The sequence below is a fragment of the Charadrius vociferus genome, unplaced genomic scaffold (assembly GCF_000708025.1).
Source record: "Charadrius vociferus isolate BGI_N301 unplaced genomic scaffold, ASM70802v2 scaffold162, whole genome shotgun sequence".
In the NCBI taxonomy this organism is placed as follows: Eukaryota; Metazoa; Chordata; class Aves; order Charadriiformes; family Charadriidae; genus Charadrius; species Charadrius vociferus.
In genome coordinates, this window is record NW_009647236.1 from 3,538,607 (window position 1) to 3,553,409 (window position 14,803).

The following is a 14,803-nucleotide window of genomic DNA, read 5'->3' on the forward strand; positions in this document are numbered from 1 at the left end:
AGTGAGGCTCCCTCCCTCTCTCTCCCTCCTCCCTCTCTCCCTCCCTCCCTCCCTCGCTCCGCCTGGGAAAGTGGGTTAGGAAGGGAGCTCGGGACTGGGAGGCTGCACAGCCGCCCACTGGAGCAGGACCATCCACTCGCGCAGCCCGGCGGCACAGGACTCGGCTTTTTCTCTCTTTTTTTTTTTTTCTTTTTTTTTTTTTTCCCCCCCCACCTCTCTCCATCACTCCAAACGGGTCGATTTAATTGTTGTGTGGTTTGTTTTTTTTTTTTTTTTTTTTTTTGCTACCTGACTTTTTCCTCTTACTTTTTATCGTTTTTTTTTTTTTTTAATTGAAGGTTGTGCTAAGACTTCTTTTTGGAAAGCCTTAGGAAAAAAAAAAAAAGACAAGGGGGGGAAAGAAGCCAGCAAGAGACTGAAAAGAGCAAGAGAAAGTGGCAGCTAAGAAGGACTGTGAAATCACCTCCCCTTTCTGGGGCTGTCGATCAGAGCGAGAGTTGTACATTATTATTATTGTTTTTCTTTCTACATCTATCTATCCACATCCACACGCAGAGAGAGAGAGAGAAAGAAGTACACTCAGTGAAACTCGACGAGACCAGCCATGGTAGCAAGGGCTCAGCCTGATCGGAAACAATTACCGCTGGTCCTACTGAGATTGCTTTGCCTTCTCCCTACAGGGCTGCCAGTCCGCAGCGTGGATTTTACCCGAGGTACCGATAACATCACCGTGAGGCAGGGGGACACAGCCATCCTCAGGTAGGGAATTTTGCCAACTTTTCCTTCTCGATGTGTGTATCTGTGTTTCTGTGTGTGCAAGATATACATGTGATGCGATACAGATTTGCGTGTGTACGTCTCTGTGAGAGTGTGTGTTATTTTACCTCTTGAACTGCAGTAGCAGCAGCTGCTACAAACAAGCTCTGTGTGTGTGTTTGTGCTCTAATGTAAAAAACAAAATCGCAAAGCTTTTGAAAACCTTGCCACCGCTCTCCTCTGTGTAGTGCTATGGATCAAAAGAATTTCAGTGGGGAAAGATCTGTTTGTGTTAGCCAGCTCTCGTGAATGTACATTTTTCCACCAGCCCTGCAGTATCAATAGGGAAATCGAAAAGGGATCCAGCTGTGTTTGCCAGATGTTCCATTGATCTGCCCATACTTCTTTTTGTACCGATGCAAAAACTTTATCCCAGGCGCTGCCAGAACTCTCAGGCAAGTTCTTTTGGGAAACTCTGGCTTTTAATTTTATTTATTTATTTTTCTGCTCTGTAGGAAGAGGAGATGGATACAGTAGTTGAAAAGGCTGGTGAAAAAATGGTGCAAGAGCTCTGACGTTTATGAAGCTGGTATCTCGTTCACTGTGCTGTGTTTTTTCAGGGCTAAGTAAACGGGTGTATGCTGTGCCTGCGTGTCTGAGTGGTTGTGATGAGGGTGTCTTTGCACATAAAGCCCTGTTCACTGGCAGTATAGAGTGTTGTATTTCTGTATTTGTCGTGCAGGTTTTCCAGAGGTAGTTCTGAGGCTACTTGGGCTTTCATTTAGGAGCGTCCCAAATAGTTGAAATGCAGTCATCTTTTTCCTGTGGGTTTCTTTTTCAAATTCTGCCTTGCTCAACTTACCTGCAGTAACTTCCCTACTGAAATCCTGTGCTTACAAGTATGTGCACACACTGTGTGTTAAGGCTATAAAACTACTGGATGTAATTTAAAATAAGTCTGTAATCTGTATGAGGAGCTGATAGTGCACAAACCCTGAAGCACCAAGGGAGCAATTCCCTAGCAAAGCTAACAGCAGCAGCAAAGTTTTATTTCGCTTTCCCTGAACTAAATCCTGCTAGATGTCACCAAATGGTCAGTTACATGATCCCCTGTGTCCTGCATCCCTCCCATTTAATGACACAGGGGTATGTGAGCTAGCAAGATGGGATCAGGGAAGAAGGATGCTAGAAGAGGGATGTGTGTGTGTGTGTGTGTACGCGGATTGCTTCTCTCAGCTCCCGTGTGCTGGGTTGTTTTGATCCTGGAATATCCGTTCAGCAGCTTCCATTCCCCACCTCTCCAGACTTGTTAACTCGCATGTAAGATTTATCCACACGGAGTAATAGGATTTACAGAGTAATTCATCTGCCTTGCATATGCGATGGAAGGGGTTTAGATGCGACATGGTAAACACCTAACAAGGGGTGTTGCCTCTGACTCCCAGCTTCTCTCCTCTCCCTTCCACTCACTAGCAATTCATATATCCCATTAACCCTTTTCTAGCGCGACTCCCAGCTGACTTACCCCATTTTTAAAGGCAAATCACTTCCATCAATCATTTATTTTGGAGGGGCTGCTCAGGCAGATGTTTGCCGGCATATGTTTGGTACATACAGCAGCAGACAAGTCATTAAGCTCACTTGCCCAGACAGGGGTCACTGGATTTCTATTTCCCACTTAACCTTGGAGCTTTTGAGTTTATCTAGACGCTGTGTGCTAAAGCTGCATTTGCAGCAGAGAGGGCTGAGCGGATGGGGGAGATGGTGCCTGCATGTGCTGTGTGTAGAGCGCTCGTCAGCAAGCTCAACGGGGCTACGTGGGAGAGCGGTTTCGATAATTGTGTGTGGAGTGTGTGGCTTTGCCAGTGTTATGTCAGGCGCTAAAGTAAAACACCTGAGTGAGGTGATCCAGCTGTGTCAGCCAGATGTGTGCCAAGTGACACAGTTTGCAGGAGCGGCACGCCACCCGGCCGTGTAACTGCTTGCCCCGAGCAATACCATGTTCCTGGCAGGCTGCGTTTCTGTCAGAAGGGACTGTGGCCAGTGCACAGGCTTTACCTCCCTCAGCTGCCTTCCTAAGCTTTTTAATCAGATCTGGCTGGCTATGTGCTTTTCACGTTTCCTAGGAAGGGCAGTTGTCTCCTCTCCCTTTCCCTGGGACAAGCCCCAGGTTTCTGGGATGTTTCCGTCCTTCCTTCAGAGGAGAGGCATAAAACAGGCTGTGCTGGGAGACAGGACTGGCACATGAGGCTGGAAGAGGTGAGAGTTCCCTCTGTCCCATACACTTTAGGTCCTGCAGGATGGCATTTTATACCTTCAGTTTTAAAACAAGGGATGGTTTGCTAGCTTCCCCCTCGCTGGTTTCCCTGCCCCTCCAAAACATAACTCACTTTAAGGCAGCCTTGTGTTTGAAAAACTCCCAGCATCTCACTCTCCCTGCCTATAGATCCCCTAGTGACAAGGCAAGGGGAAGAGCTAGGTGGAGAAAAACCATTAGATGATCTATACTAACTGTGCTCAGAGCACATCTTTACTCCACAGACAGATAGGGAAGAGATTTCTGTGCAGAGATCATATCACCTATCTTTGCTACGGATCTATTTCAGAGAGAAGAGGGAGCGTGCAGTGGCGGTGTACCAGTGCCCAGTAGCTCCATCCTGTAGCTTGAAGGGAAATGAAAATGTAGGAGGGAGAAAAAATGATATGCAGTTGGAGAGAATTAAAAGCAAGGTACATAGTGACAACTAAAAACATTTTGTTCCTGTAAATTGTGGTGTAAATCATTCAGCAAAGCACCAAGGACAGGGTATTCTGAATGATTCTTCTCCTTTGGGGCTTTATACATTTGTATATAGTGTTACACTTGTAGGTGGAAGAATGGGTGGGTGGACTGTTCTATGAAGTGAAGAAAAATAGTTTATTATAAGCCCTAATGTTCCCGGAGGAAGCCACTCCTCTGGAGCTTCATCTACAGCTTGTTATTCAGAATGGAATTATTCTGGGAAGTTTGGATATGACTTTTTAAAGCTATGGCATTTAAAATATTCCCTTGCTGAGGACTTTTAAAAAATGTTCCTAACTCTATACTGGCTCATCTCCTAAATGACCTGGCAGCAGATTTGATTCATTTGTTGGCCTTGCTGAAGGTTGATGACTTTTAGTGAGTATTTGGCATGGGGAAGTTAGTCAGGGAATTGCAGAGAAGAGAGAGAGAATAAAAATAGCTCGTGATAGACTATCCACAGGGAAAAGGGTAATGATCCGCTCCTTAGAGCAAGGCTGAAAAGGGAGGAGGGGTCTGAAAGCTGCAACAGGTGAGAAGGGCTGAGCAGAGCTTCTGGGGTTTGGCCAGCTACAACCAAGGAAAAGAGAGCAGGATGTTTCAAAGATGACATTGTATATCAGAGAGGCTGTCAGACTTACTAAGGTTTCATTTTTTAACTCTGTCTTCAGCAAGCAAAGGACGCTGAACCTTATTTTGAGTATTGAGAGGGAACTGCGTGCTACAATTCCTGCCAATGTTTTGCTTGGTAGATCACAGTCATGAGGTTGTCAGGTTTTGTATGCAACTTCCCTGCTTGATGTTAGGAAAAAAAAGAATCTCCAAACAGCAAACACACAAAATATCCTCCTGAACTAATTAAAACAGATAAAGAAAAACAAGCCCCAATGCAAAATCTTCTTTCTGTTTACCTGCTTCTAGCATCCTCTCCCACCTTATTTGCTCCATGAGCAATGGCAGGGACCCGGTGCTTTGTTATGCGCTTTCAGCCTAGGGAGGGGATGAAAAATAAGGAGGACGTTGGCTAAGTGGGACATGTGCAGTAGCGAAGGGCAGCTACTGCAGATGGGGGAGGGACGGAACTGTGCCTCTGCATCGTGTTTTACCCTTAAAATGGCTTAGAAGCAAAATGGCAAGGGAGTCCCATGCTGTGGAATCACGTACAGCGTGTGAGGGGGAAAGATCAGCTCTCTCGGGAACCATCACAGCAGCTCACCCCAAAGTGCCTTTAAAACACTATTCTGAGGCCGTCAGTGGGACTTACAGGTTGCCCAGGGCTTTTAGTAGTCCTGGCACAAGGGCAGATTTGGCCTTTAATGATTTCTGAAATGGAGCTTATCACTAGCTGGAACCAAAATGGGTCACATCCCTGTTCCCATTGGCTCAGTTATACCAGTACAAATCCACCAAAGCCCAAAGGGCACTGCCAGAAATACCGCATTTGTCTTTGGGGCAGATTCCTGGGGACTGCTAATAAAGAGGTACAAGTGACTCATCCAGGGTTTAAGCTGCTGAGCACTGCTCAGATGATGCTCAGCCCGTTGGAGAACTGGGATCTTGCCAAGGCCAGAATTTGGCTCATTGTTCTTGAGTTTTTCCGAGCATCAACTTTTCATCAAGAATTAAATCAATCTGGTGCTGATGCACTGATGAAAAACAACATTTAACTGAGTGTGCAATTTCCATTTTTACCTTTTTTTTTTAAAAAAAAAAAAACAACTGTGAAGTTTCAGGATGATAGCACGCTTAGGATCTTCCATCCTAATGGGTACTTAGTTTGTTCGAGTTACATGTGTCAAAGGATGGGCTAGAATCAAATTACCAGCAGTAACGATAGCGCTGTTGGTGTAATCCTGCAATATAAGCAATTTATGCAGACTGTTCTTGGCCTCCCAGTATTTTGCTGATATTCTACATGTGGAGCTATGCTAGAGGACAAAGGCACCTCAGGCAAAGTGGCAACACAGCATCACAACAAAGTTTATGCCCTATACAATCATTTTAAAAGAAAAGTAAAAGCTGTTCAGATTACACTTATAATTAGCATATAATTTATAACAGGGAGCACTGAGCTGAGCCCTTTGCTAGAAATGAGAATAGGCACGTTCAAAGGTATAATGCTACATAATAATACAGTCTTGGCAGTAAAATTGTAACCCTGATTATTAGTAGTATTGTTGTGGCACTTAAAAGGCCACCACTAAGTTGAGGCACCCTTGGTATTAAGTGCCACGCGAGCACGGAGTAAGAGAGAGATCCCCTCTTCTGCAGGAGGTGCGGGCTATTAGCCGGGATGGGCAGAGGCCAGGGGTGGGCAGGAGGTGCCCGGAGGTGAGGGGACTCGCCTAGGGTTGCGCTGCAGGGCTCGGGCGCACCCAGCCTGGCGACCTATCCATTAGCTTGGGTTGCCTTTTGGCTCCGCCACGCAACAACAACCCAGTGAATGTGACAAATGAGGTTTCCCATCGTACGTCCTCGTTCTGCGCTGGTATTGACTGCAAGTCCCGAATGCTCTTCTTTTTCTCCAGCGTATACAAAGCCTTCGTTATCGAATCTAGCGAACGTGTGTTGAGAGAAGGTATGTTGGGATCTGTGCAAAAGGGGCTGTACTCTGCCGATACTTTCCTTTTTTTAAAAAAAAAAAATAAAAAAAATAATTAAAAAAACATGTAAATGTAGTAACAGATGATGTTGCAAAACTTCAAGGTCTGGCAGCAGATGGTGCCATTATATGAAGGCACACATGCATACATAGATATGTGAGTGTGTGTGTAGACATATGATAAAGGAAGTTGCAATACGTATATGGTCAGAAGCTGGCGATTCGCATCTGTCCTTATACACATGCAGTATTTATATATGGTGTGCCCAATAGCGAGTGGGGCCTTTGTGATACCGCCTTTTCTGCAAAGTAGGACTAACCCCTCACAAGCAAAGGTGGAGTGGAAATTAGAACAGAAAAGGCTCTTTCTTTGGTGAAACTATGTATGTTTAATAACACTGTATGTATAATTTGCATTCAGAAAGATGGAGAGGGAGAGACAGTATCAGACTGTATGGCTTTAACCTCCTCCCCTGAGTCTGCATGCACACTTCAGTTTGCAGCTAAGTACCATATGTTTTCCTACTTAGTTGGCATTAAAATTTATATAGTAGTACGTGTTACCTGGAGTGTCTCGGAGTCAGTACCTCTTCCACTCCGCTCCCCTCCCCAGCAGGTCATGAGGAAAGACCCAGTCTTAAAATAGCTCACAGTTACTGGAATTTGCCATCTCATAACTATAAGTTTTTCAAAATATATATTACACATACCTGCCCTTTATATCCATACCCACAGGCATCTGATTCTGACAGAGCTGCGGGGCTGCAGCTCGCTGCTGATGCGGCGGCAGGGCTTCGACAGGCTTACTGCGAGGCTGAATATAGCCATTTTCATTGACAGTACCTAGTTTTGTTGTCCATCAAAATTCACTCTGCCTTGTGTGAACTTGTGCCCTGCTGGAGTAAGTGCAATGGAGGGCACAAAGGTGAGGTCAGGAATTTACTGAGTTTTCTTTTACTCTTCTCTCACTGAAGAAGAAACGAATGTGATTTTCAGCTGAATCTGACACCAAAGCATTTGCTTCAGGCTTCGGGCACATCTAACGTTGTCTGGTTTTATGGTAAGTAATGGGAACTAATAACGATGAGTTTCGCCTCTGCCTAGGAAACAGCTATTTCAAAATAATCTCAACAGCCGATCTCCCCCATGCGTGTATATTTCTGCAGATTTTTATTAGGAGCAACTGGGGTGTGTGGGAGAGGCTGGCTGTGACCCCAGAGTGCCTCCAACTGTGCTCGGCCCGTGCAAGGAGAGGAGAACCGGCCCTGCTGCAGCTCTATTGATTTCACTGGGGTCGGGCTTTTTCGGTTGGAGCTAACTTGATGGAATTGAGCCCGCTCAGGCTGGGCTGGAGTTCAGCAGATACTTTGCAATAACACATCTGCATGTGGTTTGGGGGGGGGCGTGCTTGCGTGCGCCTGTGCGCGAGTGTGTGTTTCCCTACGTTTGCTCCCGCTTAAAAACAGACAGTGTTTTCTTGCGTGTAGTTGCACAAATGTTCATATACTCCGTAAAGTTGCAAGCGTTGTGTAGGTGAGAGGCAGCCCTGGGCAGGATAACAGGCTGCTTGCTTGGAGGTCTGTGTGGCTTTTTCCTGACTCCTGGGCTTCAGTAACCATCGTTGGTGCCGGAAGTGTCCTTTCGCTTCTCTGTGCCTCAGTTGCAACAGCCATTAAGGAAAAAAGCAGCAAGCGAACAGCGTATTGTGTCTTCCTCTTCAGAGGTTAACACCGCAGTGGATCTGGCCAATGCTGTTCCTTTCCAGTAGCAACATGAACCACTTTCACCACTGAAATTTGCATTTCTGTGGCAGAGGGAAGTAGTGAAAGCTTCTGAAGAGCAGGGAGGTTCCTCCCCTGCACACACCCTCCCACCCTCTTGTGAGGCTGCGCACAGGGCCACTCACCCCCTTCTCCCAGGAGCAGGAGGGTGACCACACTGGAGATGCACCACTGTCACTGCCTCTAACGTGGCGTGACTTGGTGTGTCAGTGACAGCAGTGTCTCACCAGGGGTGGCGATGGTGCTTTCCAGTGTGGGAACCCAGGGGTACTCTAACCCGGAACCCGATGGTACCTGCATGGCAGCGACCTGCTCTGCCTCCTCACTCCATCCCAGGCTGATTGTCCACACTGGCACGAGGCTGGACAAGACTCAAAGCTGCATGTCCATTCGCTTTTCGTGCCTCGCTGTGCAAACAAAACCCATGTTGAAATGCACTGGCAGGCAGCATCCATGACTTTGAATAGTAAATACAAATCTCTCCCTCTCCCTCTCTGTGTGTCTCTCTCTGTTATTAAGCTGACAGGCACTTAGCCAATTATCCAGTCGTCGTCTCAGCTGTATTTATGGAGGAGGAAGAGACAACGCACACAGCTCTTGTCTTCAGGGCTTCAGCTGAGTCTCCCTCGTGTGCTGTAGCATTTTCCCTTGTGTGAGCTGCTTAGGACGCTCAGGGAAAGAAACCAACGAAGGGGATGAGCTGAGGAGAGGGAGGGGGAAGTGGAGGAGGGGGAAAGGGGTCCGCTCCCCCACACTAGGCGCGCGCCAGAGCTGTCATTGTTTGCCATTGTTTTTGTGTTTAAATTTGGCAGAGCGCGCGTGCCTTTGTTGCATAAGGTTGCGACGGATGGGGAATGTGATGGCTGCGGGTACTTGCAAAGTCGTTTTGCAATGACCAAGAGTGGGGAACTATGCAGCAGCAGACACCGAGTCTGTGCCTTAAAGTAAGGGGGCCACATGCACTTGGGGACATAGCGTGAATCTGCGACTTAGAGCCAAGGGCCACCCCTAATCCCCGATGCGGTATTGTGCCTGGAACATACAGCCTGCGCTGGCTCAAGTGTTTACTCCAAACAGCAAAATTTAGGCAAATAACACTGAAGTGTTCTGTGAATATTTTCATGAATGTTAAAAATGAATTCACTTTGGCTGCAGCTGTGCTTCCTTTGTGTGTGTGCATGTGCATCTTTTTTTCTCTCCCCCTTGTGAATAATCTGAATGGATGAGTTTTCCTTGCCCTGGCATTCATGGACAGAACATTTTAAACAGGTTCATAGCTGAGCAAACAAGGGTCTAGCTGCAACTTCTGCAGCTGGAAGTCCCTGGCTGTACAGATTTGCAGGCGTGTGCCCCTTCCCCCCCCGCCCTCAACTTTGTGTGTACCACCTGTGATGCTCTTGATAATATATATCAAGAGATAGATAGGATGCTGCTTGGGGAGCACCGGACGTGGTTCTTACAACGCCCTTATCAGAGCCTGGGCATAAAAGCAGTGGAACAAGTGAGACGTGGAGCTGGTCGCAGCTTGAGCCACAATAATTTATGTGCATGTGACAAGAGAAAATTACCTTTAAACTCTGCACCCAACCAATCAATCTTACAGCAGCCTGTTTTTGCTAGGAAAGGTGCCTCGGGCCAAGCCTATCAAGCTCAGAAAAAGAAAGGTTAAAATGTTCTAACATCATTATCTCTTTCTTTTCCTTTGGAGGAGAGGAGCCACAGTGACAAAGCCTAGCTGACTCCTTCACACCAGCTCCTTCATAGTGAGCTCCATTCCCACCCCCAGCCCAGATTCCCACCAGGAATCAGCAGGTATTTGTCCACGGTCAGGCCCCGTGTTCATCTTGTCAGGGAACAGCAAGGAGAGTGTGTGATAGAGGGGACCAGATACAAATAAGCATGCTGGCATTGGAAAATGCTCAAGAGGGAATTAAAACACCGCCGCTGCAAGGTACAACCCTACTGAGTGCTGCAGGTAGCATAGGGACGTTAGGAAACCCTCATCTGTTCCAGGGTGTCCTCTGAGCTTGGAGAAAAGCGGGATTCAGGGAGTGATTACTCCCTGAAAAATTATTGTCCCCTCTCTGCCAAGTACAATATAATACGATCTGTAGTCTCCCTGCCTGCAGCTATAGAGCAGGGAGTCTGCGCCAGCTGAGGCAGTTGTTTATTGGGACTTTGTTGAGGGAAGGGGCATTTGAGCCCCGCTCTTCGTATGAGCAGGGGCATGTGTGAGCCATGATTCAGTGGAACCTGCTTGTCCCTTTAGAGCAGGCAGGTTTATTAGTAATGCCCTCGAGTCGAAGGGCAGGGGAGGTTTTAAAGGGGTGGAAGAACAAGAGGAGGGACTGCTGCAGCCCGCCTGGGCCCCTTTCCTGTCTGCTGTCTCCTTAGCCTTTGGCGTGATGGTTAAACAGTGGTGGTCCTTCCACAGCCCCCTGCCATTTCTCAGGCAGACTGTGTCCCCCACCTCCATCTCTGTGAGCTGGCCCCACAGGCTTATCTTGGCTGCCCCCACTTGGCGGGGCTCTCATTCCTGACAGCTGGGGGAGGACCTTGGAGCCTCACAGCTTACGAGGCACCCATACTGCTCTCCCCTGCCATGGGGACATCTCCCACCACTACTCTGTGCTCCCTGAGCAGCAGAACCTGCAGGGACCTCACGACCCCAGTGCTCAACCCCAGCCTCAGTAGATCAGTCCTTTTTCAGTAACCCCTTTTGGATGCACTGGCTAACATTACCTTGCCAGGCACTGCTGTCATAGAATAATAGAATGGTTTAGGTTGGAAAGGACCTTGAAGATCATCGAGTTCCAACCCCCATGCCATAGACAGGGACACCTCCCACTAGACCAGGTTGCCCAAGCCTGGCCTTGAACGCCTCCAGGGATGGGGCCACCAACCACTGGGGTAGCTGGTAGCACCGCAGAGAGGCAGTTGGTGCTGGACCAAACATCAGGGAGAATGCTGCTTTCCAGAGCCCTTCGAGACGCCATGGAAAAATGACACGCGCATCTGCAGTTGCTGGCACTCTTCAGCCATACACCCGCACGGGTGTATTTGTCTGTTTCTTGGATTACACTGCTATTTAATTGACATCAGTCCTGGGTGTGGTGAGGCTGAGATGGGGGTGCTGGCTGTGTGCTCAGGCAGGCTTTACGCGTGCAAGTGAGTACCCTGTGAGTAGATGACCATGGGTCCTGGAAACCCACGGACCTTGTGATAAGAAGCTAAGCAACTGCAGCCCCCTCCCTCATAGGGACTTTCCTACTAATGGCAGTTGTCTGAAATGGATCAGCTTGTTGATGGGGGGGATGGATAGGGGCAGGCTCTGGGTAGTACTGGCCTCATGTCAGTTAAAAAAAAACAACCAACAAACAAACACCAAAAAACCCCCCAACAAGACAGAAAGCATAAAGAAGTGTGCGTAGTCAGATTGCCTTTCTCACCCATGTACTATGTAAGGCAGCCATGGTTTTGGGCAGCAAACAGCTCAGGGCAGCATATGGGGGCAGTACCCCTTCGAGTGTGCTAAATGTGGGCAGCAGTAACAGGAGATCCCATCCTAATGAGGAACAGAAAAAGAGTTACCTCCTTCAGCATCTAGACCCACTCTTTAGGGCCTGTTGTTATTATACCTACTGCTGAGATTTGGAGTGTGCCCAAACCCCTCGAGTGGTGCACATGCTGTACCTCATCTGCCTTCCCTCCATTGCCATCCTTGGCTATGTCTTGCCAGCAAGGAAAAGGGAGACTGTGTTTGCAGAGATTTGTCCACTGAGAGAGAAAGAATGAGTAAGTTCATCAGAGAGACAGAGCTGAAACCTCTCTCTCCTGTCTCCCCTCCTGCAGATCGCACCCAGCTCCCTTGCTTGGCACACTCCTACACCCAGCCTGCCACCCTGCTTGATGAAGTTGTCTGTCACATCTCTTCCTTGCCTTCTCCATCTTCTCCCTCCCTTCTTTGCTTTCCCTCTCTGTCTCAATCCATCTCCTCCTCACCCTTCACCCCTCCCCAACACATGTCCTTATTCCTGGCTCTTCAGCCCCTTCCCTCTCTTCCTTTCCTTTCTCTCTCTTCGCTCAACTCTGTTTTTCTTTGAATTTTCCTCCCCTCTGAACCTTGGAGCAAGAATGGGGGGCTGGGGGAAAAGCAGAGAAGGATGGGGGAGCACCATAGTGACTGCAGTGCCCTGGCTCTCCTGCTGTAGACGATAGAGCAGACTCCGAGCTCTCTTGTTGGGCATGGCCACTCAATCAGCTCTTTGTATTCAGACTGGGACTGAAGAGTATTCCCAATGTATTTATTTTCTGTTCCTACACAGAATGCCTGGTGCCTATTTGTCCTGAAAGCTTGTAGGAAGGCGCGTGTGGGGGAGGGCTAGTAAGAAATGGGGGCTGTGTCGCCAGTACAGCTCATTCTCTTCCTAGCAGGAATGTAGTTGGATGCCTGTTGCATCCCGGTAATCTGCTTCTCCTGCTTTCAATTGCAGCCCAAGTTGGAAACAGTGGAAGGAGAGCCTAATCATTGATGAGCTGGTTGACAGGCAAGGCTGCAGGCTGGTGTGAAAGCCACCTTGCTTCTGTCAGCAGAGGAACATGCTGCAGTGCTTCCTTGGTGTGTTGTGATTCTACTGCTACAAGTTGGAATGGGGCAGCTGGGGACTTGTTTCCCCTCTGTCATAGCCCTTTCTTGGGGAGGACCTTGATGTTCCTGGATGATGCTAACGTGTGGTGACACAGGTCAGTGCTGGGGTATAGACCTGAGATCTTCTTGTGCAGGTGGCAAAGGCGGCCAACACAGTTAAAAGACAGTGGTGGTGCAATGCTATGGAAAGTCCTCGGCGTTCCAAGTGCCAGACCTCTCCGACCTTGAAGAGAAGCAGCAAGTCTTTAGCTTGTGAGTTAGGATAATTTCAGCCAGATTTGTCCATTGCAGGAGAGGCCTTCCAGGAACTCTGGAGACAGCCCCACATTTTTCAGTATGGAATCATAAGATGCTAAAGAAAACTAAAGCCAGCTGCTGGTGCTGTAGCAGGGGTGTTCCTCAGTGCTGGTCACCCTTTCAATTATCCTCATGTGGTACTTCCTTTTTGTGAGACTGGGACTCTGAAGCCTTTGTGAAAATGAACGCATCCTGGCTGCTTTTACACCTAAGGGAAACCTGCGATTGGCATCCGTAATCAGGAGCAGAAGGTGCTGCAGGCAATCTGTCTTCCTAGCACTGCATTAAACCCATTTTAGTTCTTTCAGCTAAATATCAAATTATCTGTCCACCCACACATCCTCCCCACTGCATTGACTGTGCTTAGTGATGGGCCATCTGTAGGACTTCTACTCGGACAAGGGGGTCCACAGGGGTTCTTGCGTAACATGCTTCATGCGTATTCATTGGCCTTTAGGGTGGCATTTCTTCCCTTCCTGTTCTCCTGGCTGGTCTCCAGTACTGGCGATGAGTCAGAGGCATGCAGGTCTATCCATTTGAAAAGTATGTCCCAAGGTGGAGAAACATGTGCAGCTTTCTTCCTACCTGAGTTGGGAAGTGGTGCTTAAATACAGGCTAGGTGGGTCAAGGACCTTGGACATTGTCAGATCAGTTAGCCTTCTAAATGCCTTTTTTTTTTTTCTTTTTTTTTTTTTTTTTCTACCCGGAGCTCAAAATGGGAGCATCGTCCAACCCCCAGAGAAGAGAAGAGGAAGGGCATGCAGCAGATTTTAAGGCATCTTTCAGTGACTTACTGGATGCCATGTTGTGCTCTGCTCTAGCTGCATCTCTGCTCTGCAGATAGTGTTGCCTGCTCCCTGTATATACTGAAGTAGAGTCTTGTGTCTATTTGGGGTACTTCATGTTTCTAGGGAGATGTGGAGCAGTTGGATGTAGTCCAGAAGAGAGCAGTGGGAATGATCAGAAGTCTGGACAGCATAGTCAGTGAGGACAGATGGATGGAAATGGGGCTGTTAGGCCTAAAGAAGAGAGGACTGATCGTGAGATGTGAATAATAGCACACAGGTACATAAGATACAAAAGAAAGAAATGATCTCTTCTGCAGGCGAAGACAAGGAGGAATGGTTTAAGATTGCAGCAAGAGAGACCGGCTGAATGTCAGTAAAAACTGCAGTAGTAAAGATAGCAAAACATTGAATCAAATTGCCTCGGGAGGCTGTGTAGCTCCATCACTGGAGGGCTTTCAGGACAGACTAGACATGAATGAGGAGTGACAGATGCCACAAATGACAGAGTAGAGCTGATCCATCCTTCAGACAAGAATGGAGTAGAGGGTTCCCTTAGGTCTGTTCCACCTCTGCTTCTCGATTCTGTGCAGCCTTCAAGCTCAGAGAATGGCAGGAGCATGGGCAGAAACGCAGCTGAAAGCTTCAGAGAAGTGCCTCAGCAAGGACCCAAGTGCGCCTGGCCTGGAGGTCCTTACCCATTTCTTCTGCTGTGGCTGCCTTTCTCTCTTCCATCCCAGGGGCATGGTGTGCTCCAAGGAGTTGGTAGTCCGTGTCACTCTAGTCCAAGCATGTGACACTTAACCTACCTGGCAAACAAAAGTAGGAATCGGTGTCAAGACTATCCCTAAAACTGATTTTCTTTTGGAGCGACTCAGATCTTTTCCTGATCAGCTGTCTTTGGAGGGCCACAGGACCTAGAGGATGTTTTACCACAAGTGCGATAGGAAAAACAAGTTGAAGGCTCAGTGTTTTATCCTGGGAAAGTTTGATGATGTTGCTGAATGTTCACCTCGTGAGGCTTTGTCAGCACGTTCTGCTAATGAAATGTCACCTTTCCCTGGTGTGACATCACCTTGTGCGTTGGGATATCAGCCCGTGAGACTCAGGCTCTACCCAAGGGGTGGATGTGCTACAGTGTATGAGTGTTGT

At 47.9% G+C, this 14,803-nt stretch overlaps 1 protein-coding gene across 2 annotated transcripts in view; it reads left to right on the plus strand.

Moving 5' to 3' along the window:
- Positions 1–604: 604 nt before the first annotated feature.
- LSAMP (limbic system-associated membrane protein) overlaps positions 605–14,803 on the plus strand; it is a 314,985-nt gene continuing 300,786 nt past the window's right edge. For both annotated transcript variants that reach the window (XM_009879910.1, XM_009879911.1), the window contains exon 1: positions 605–759. In XM_009879910.1, the coding sequence (XP_009878212.1) occupies positions 605–759 (155 nt within the window). The remainder of the gene's footprint in view (positions 760–14,803) is intronic.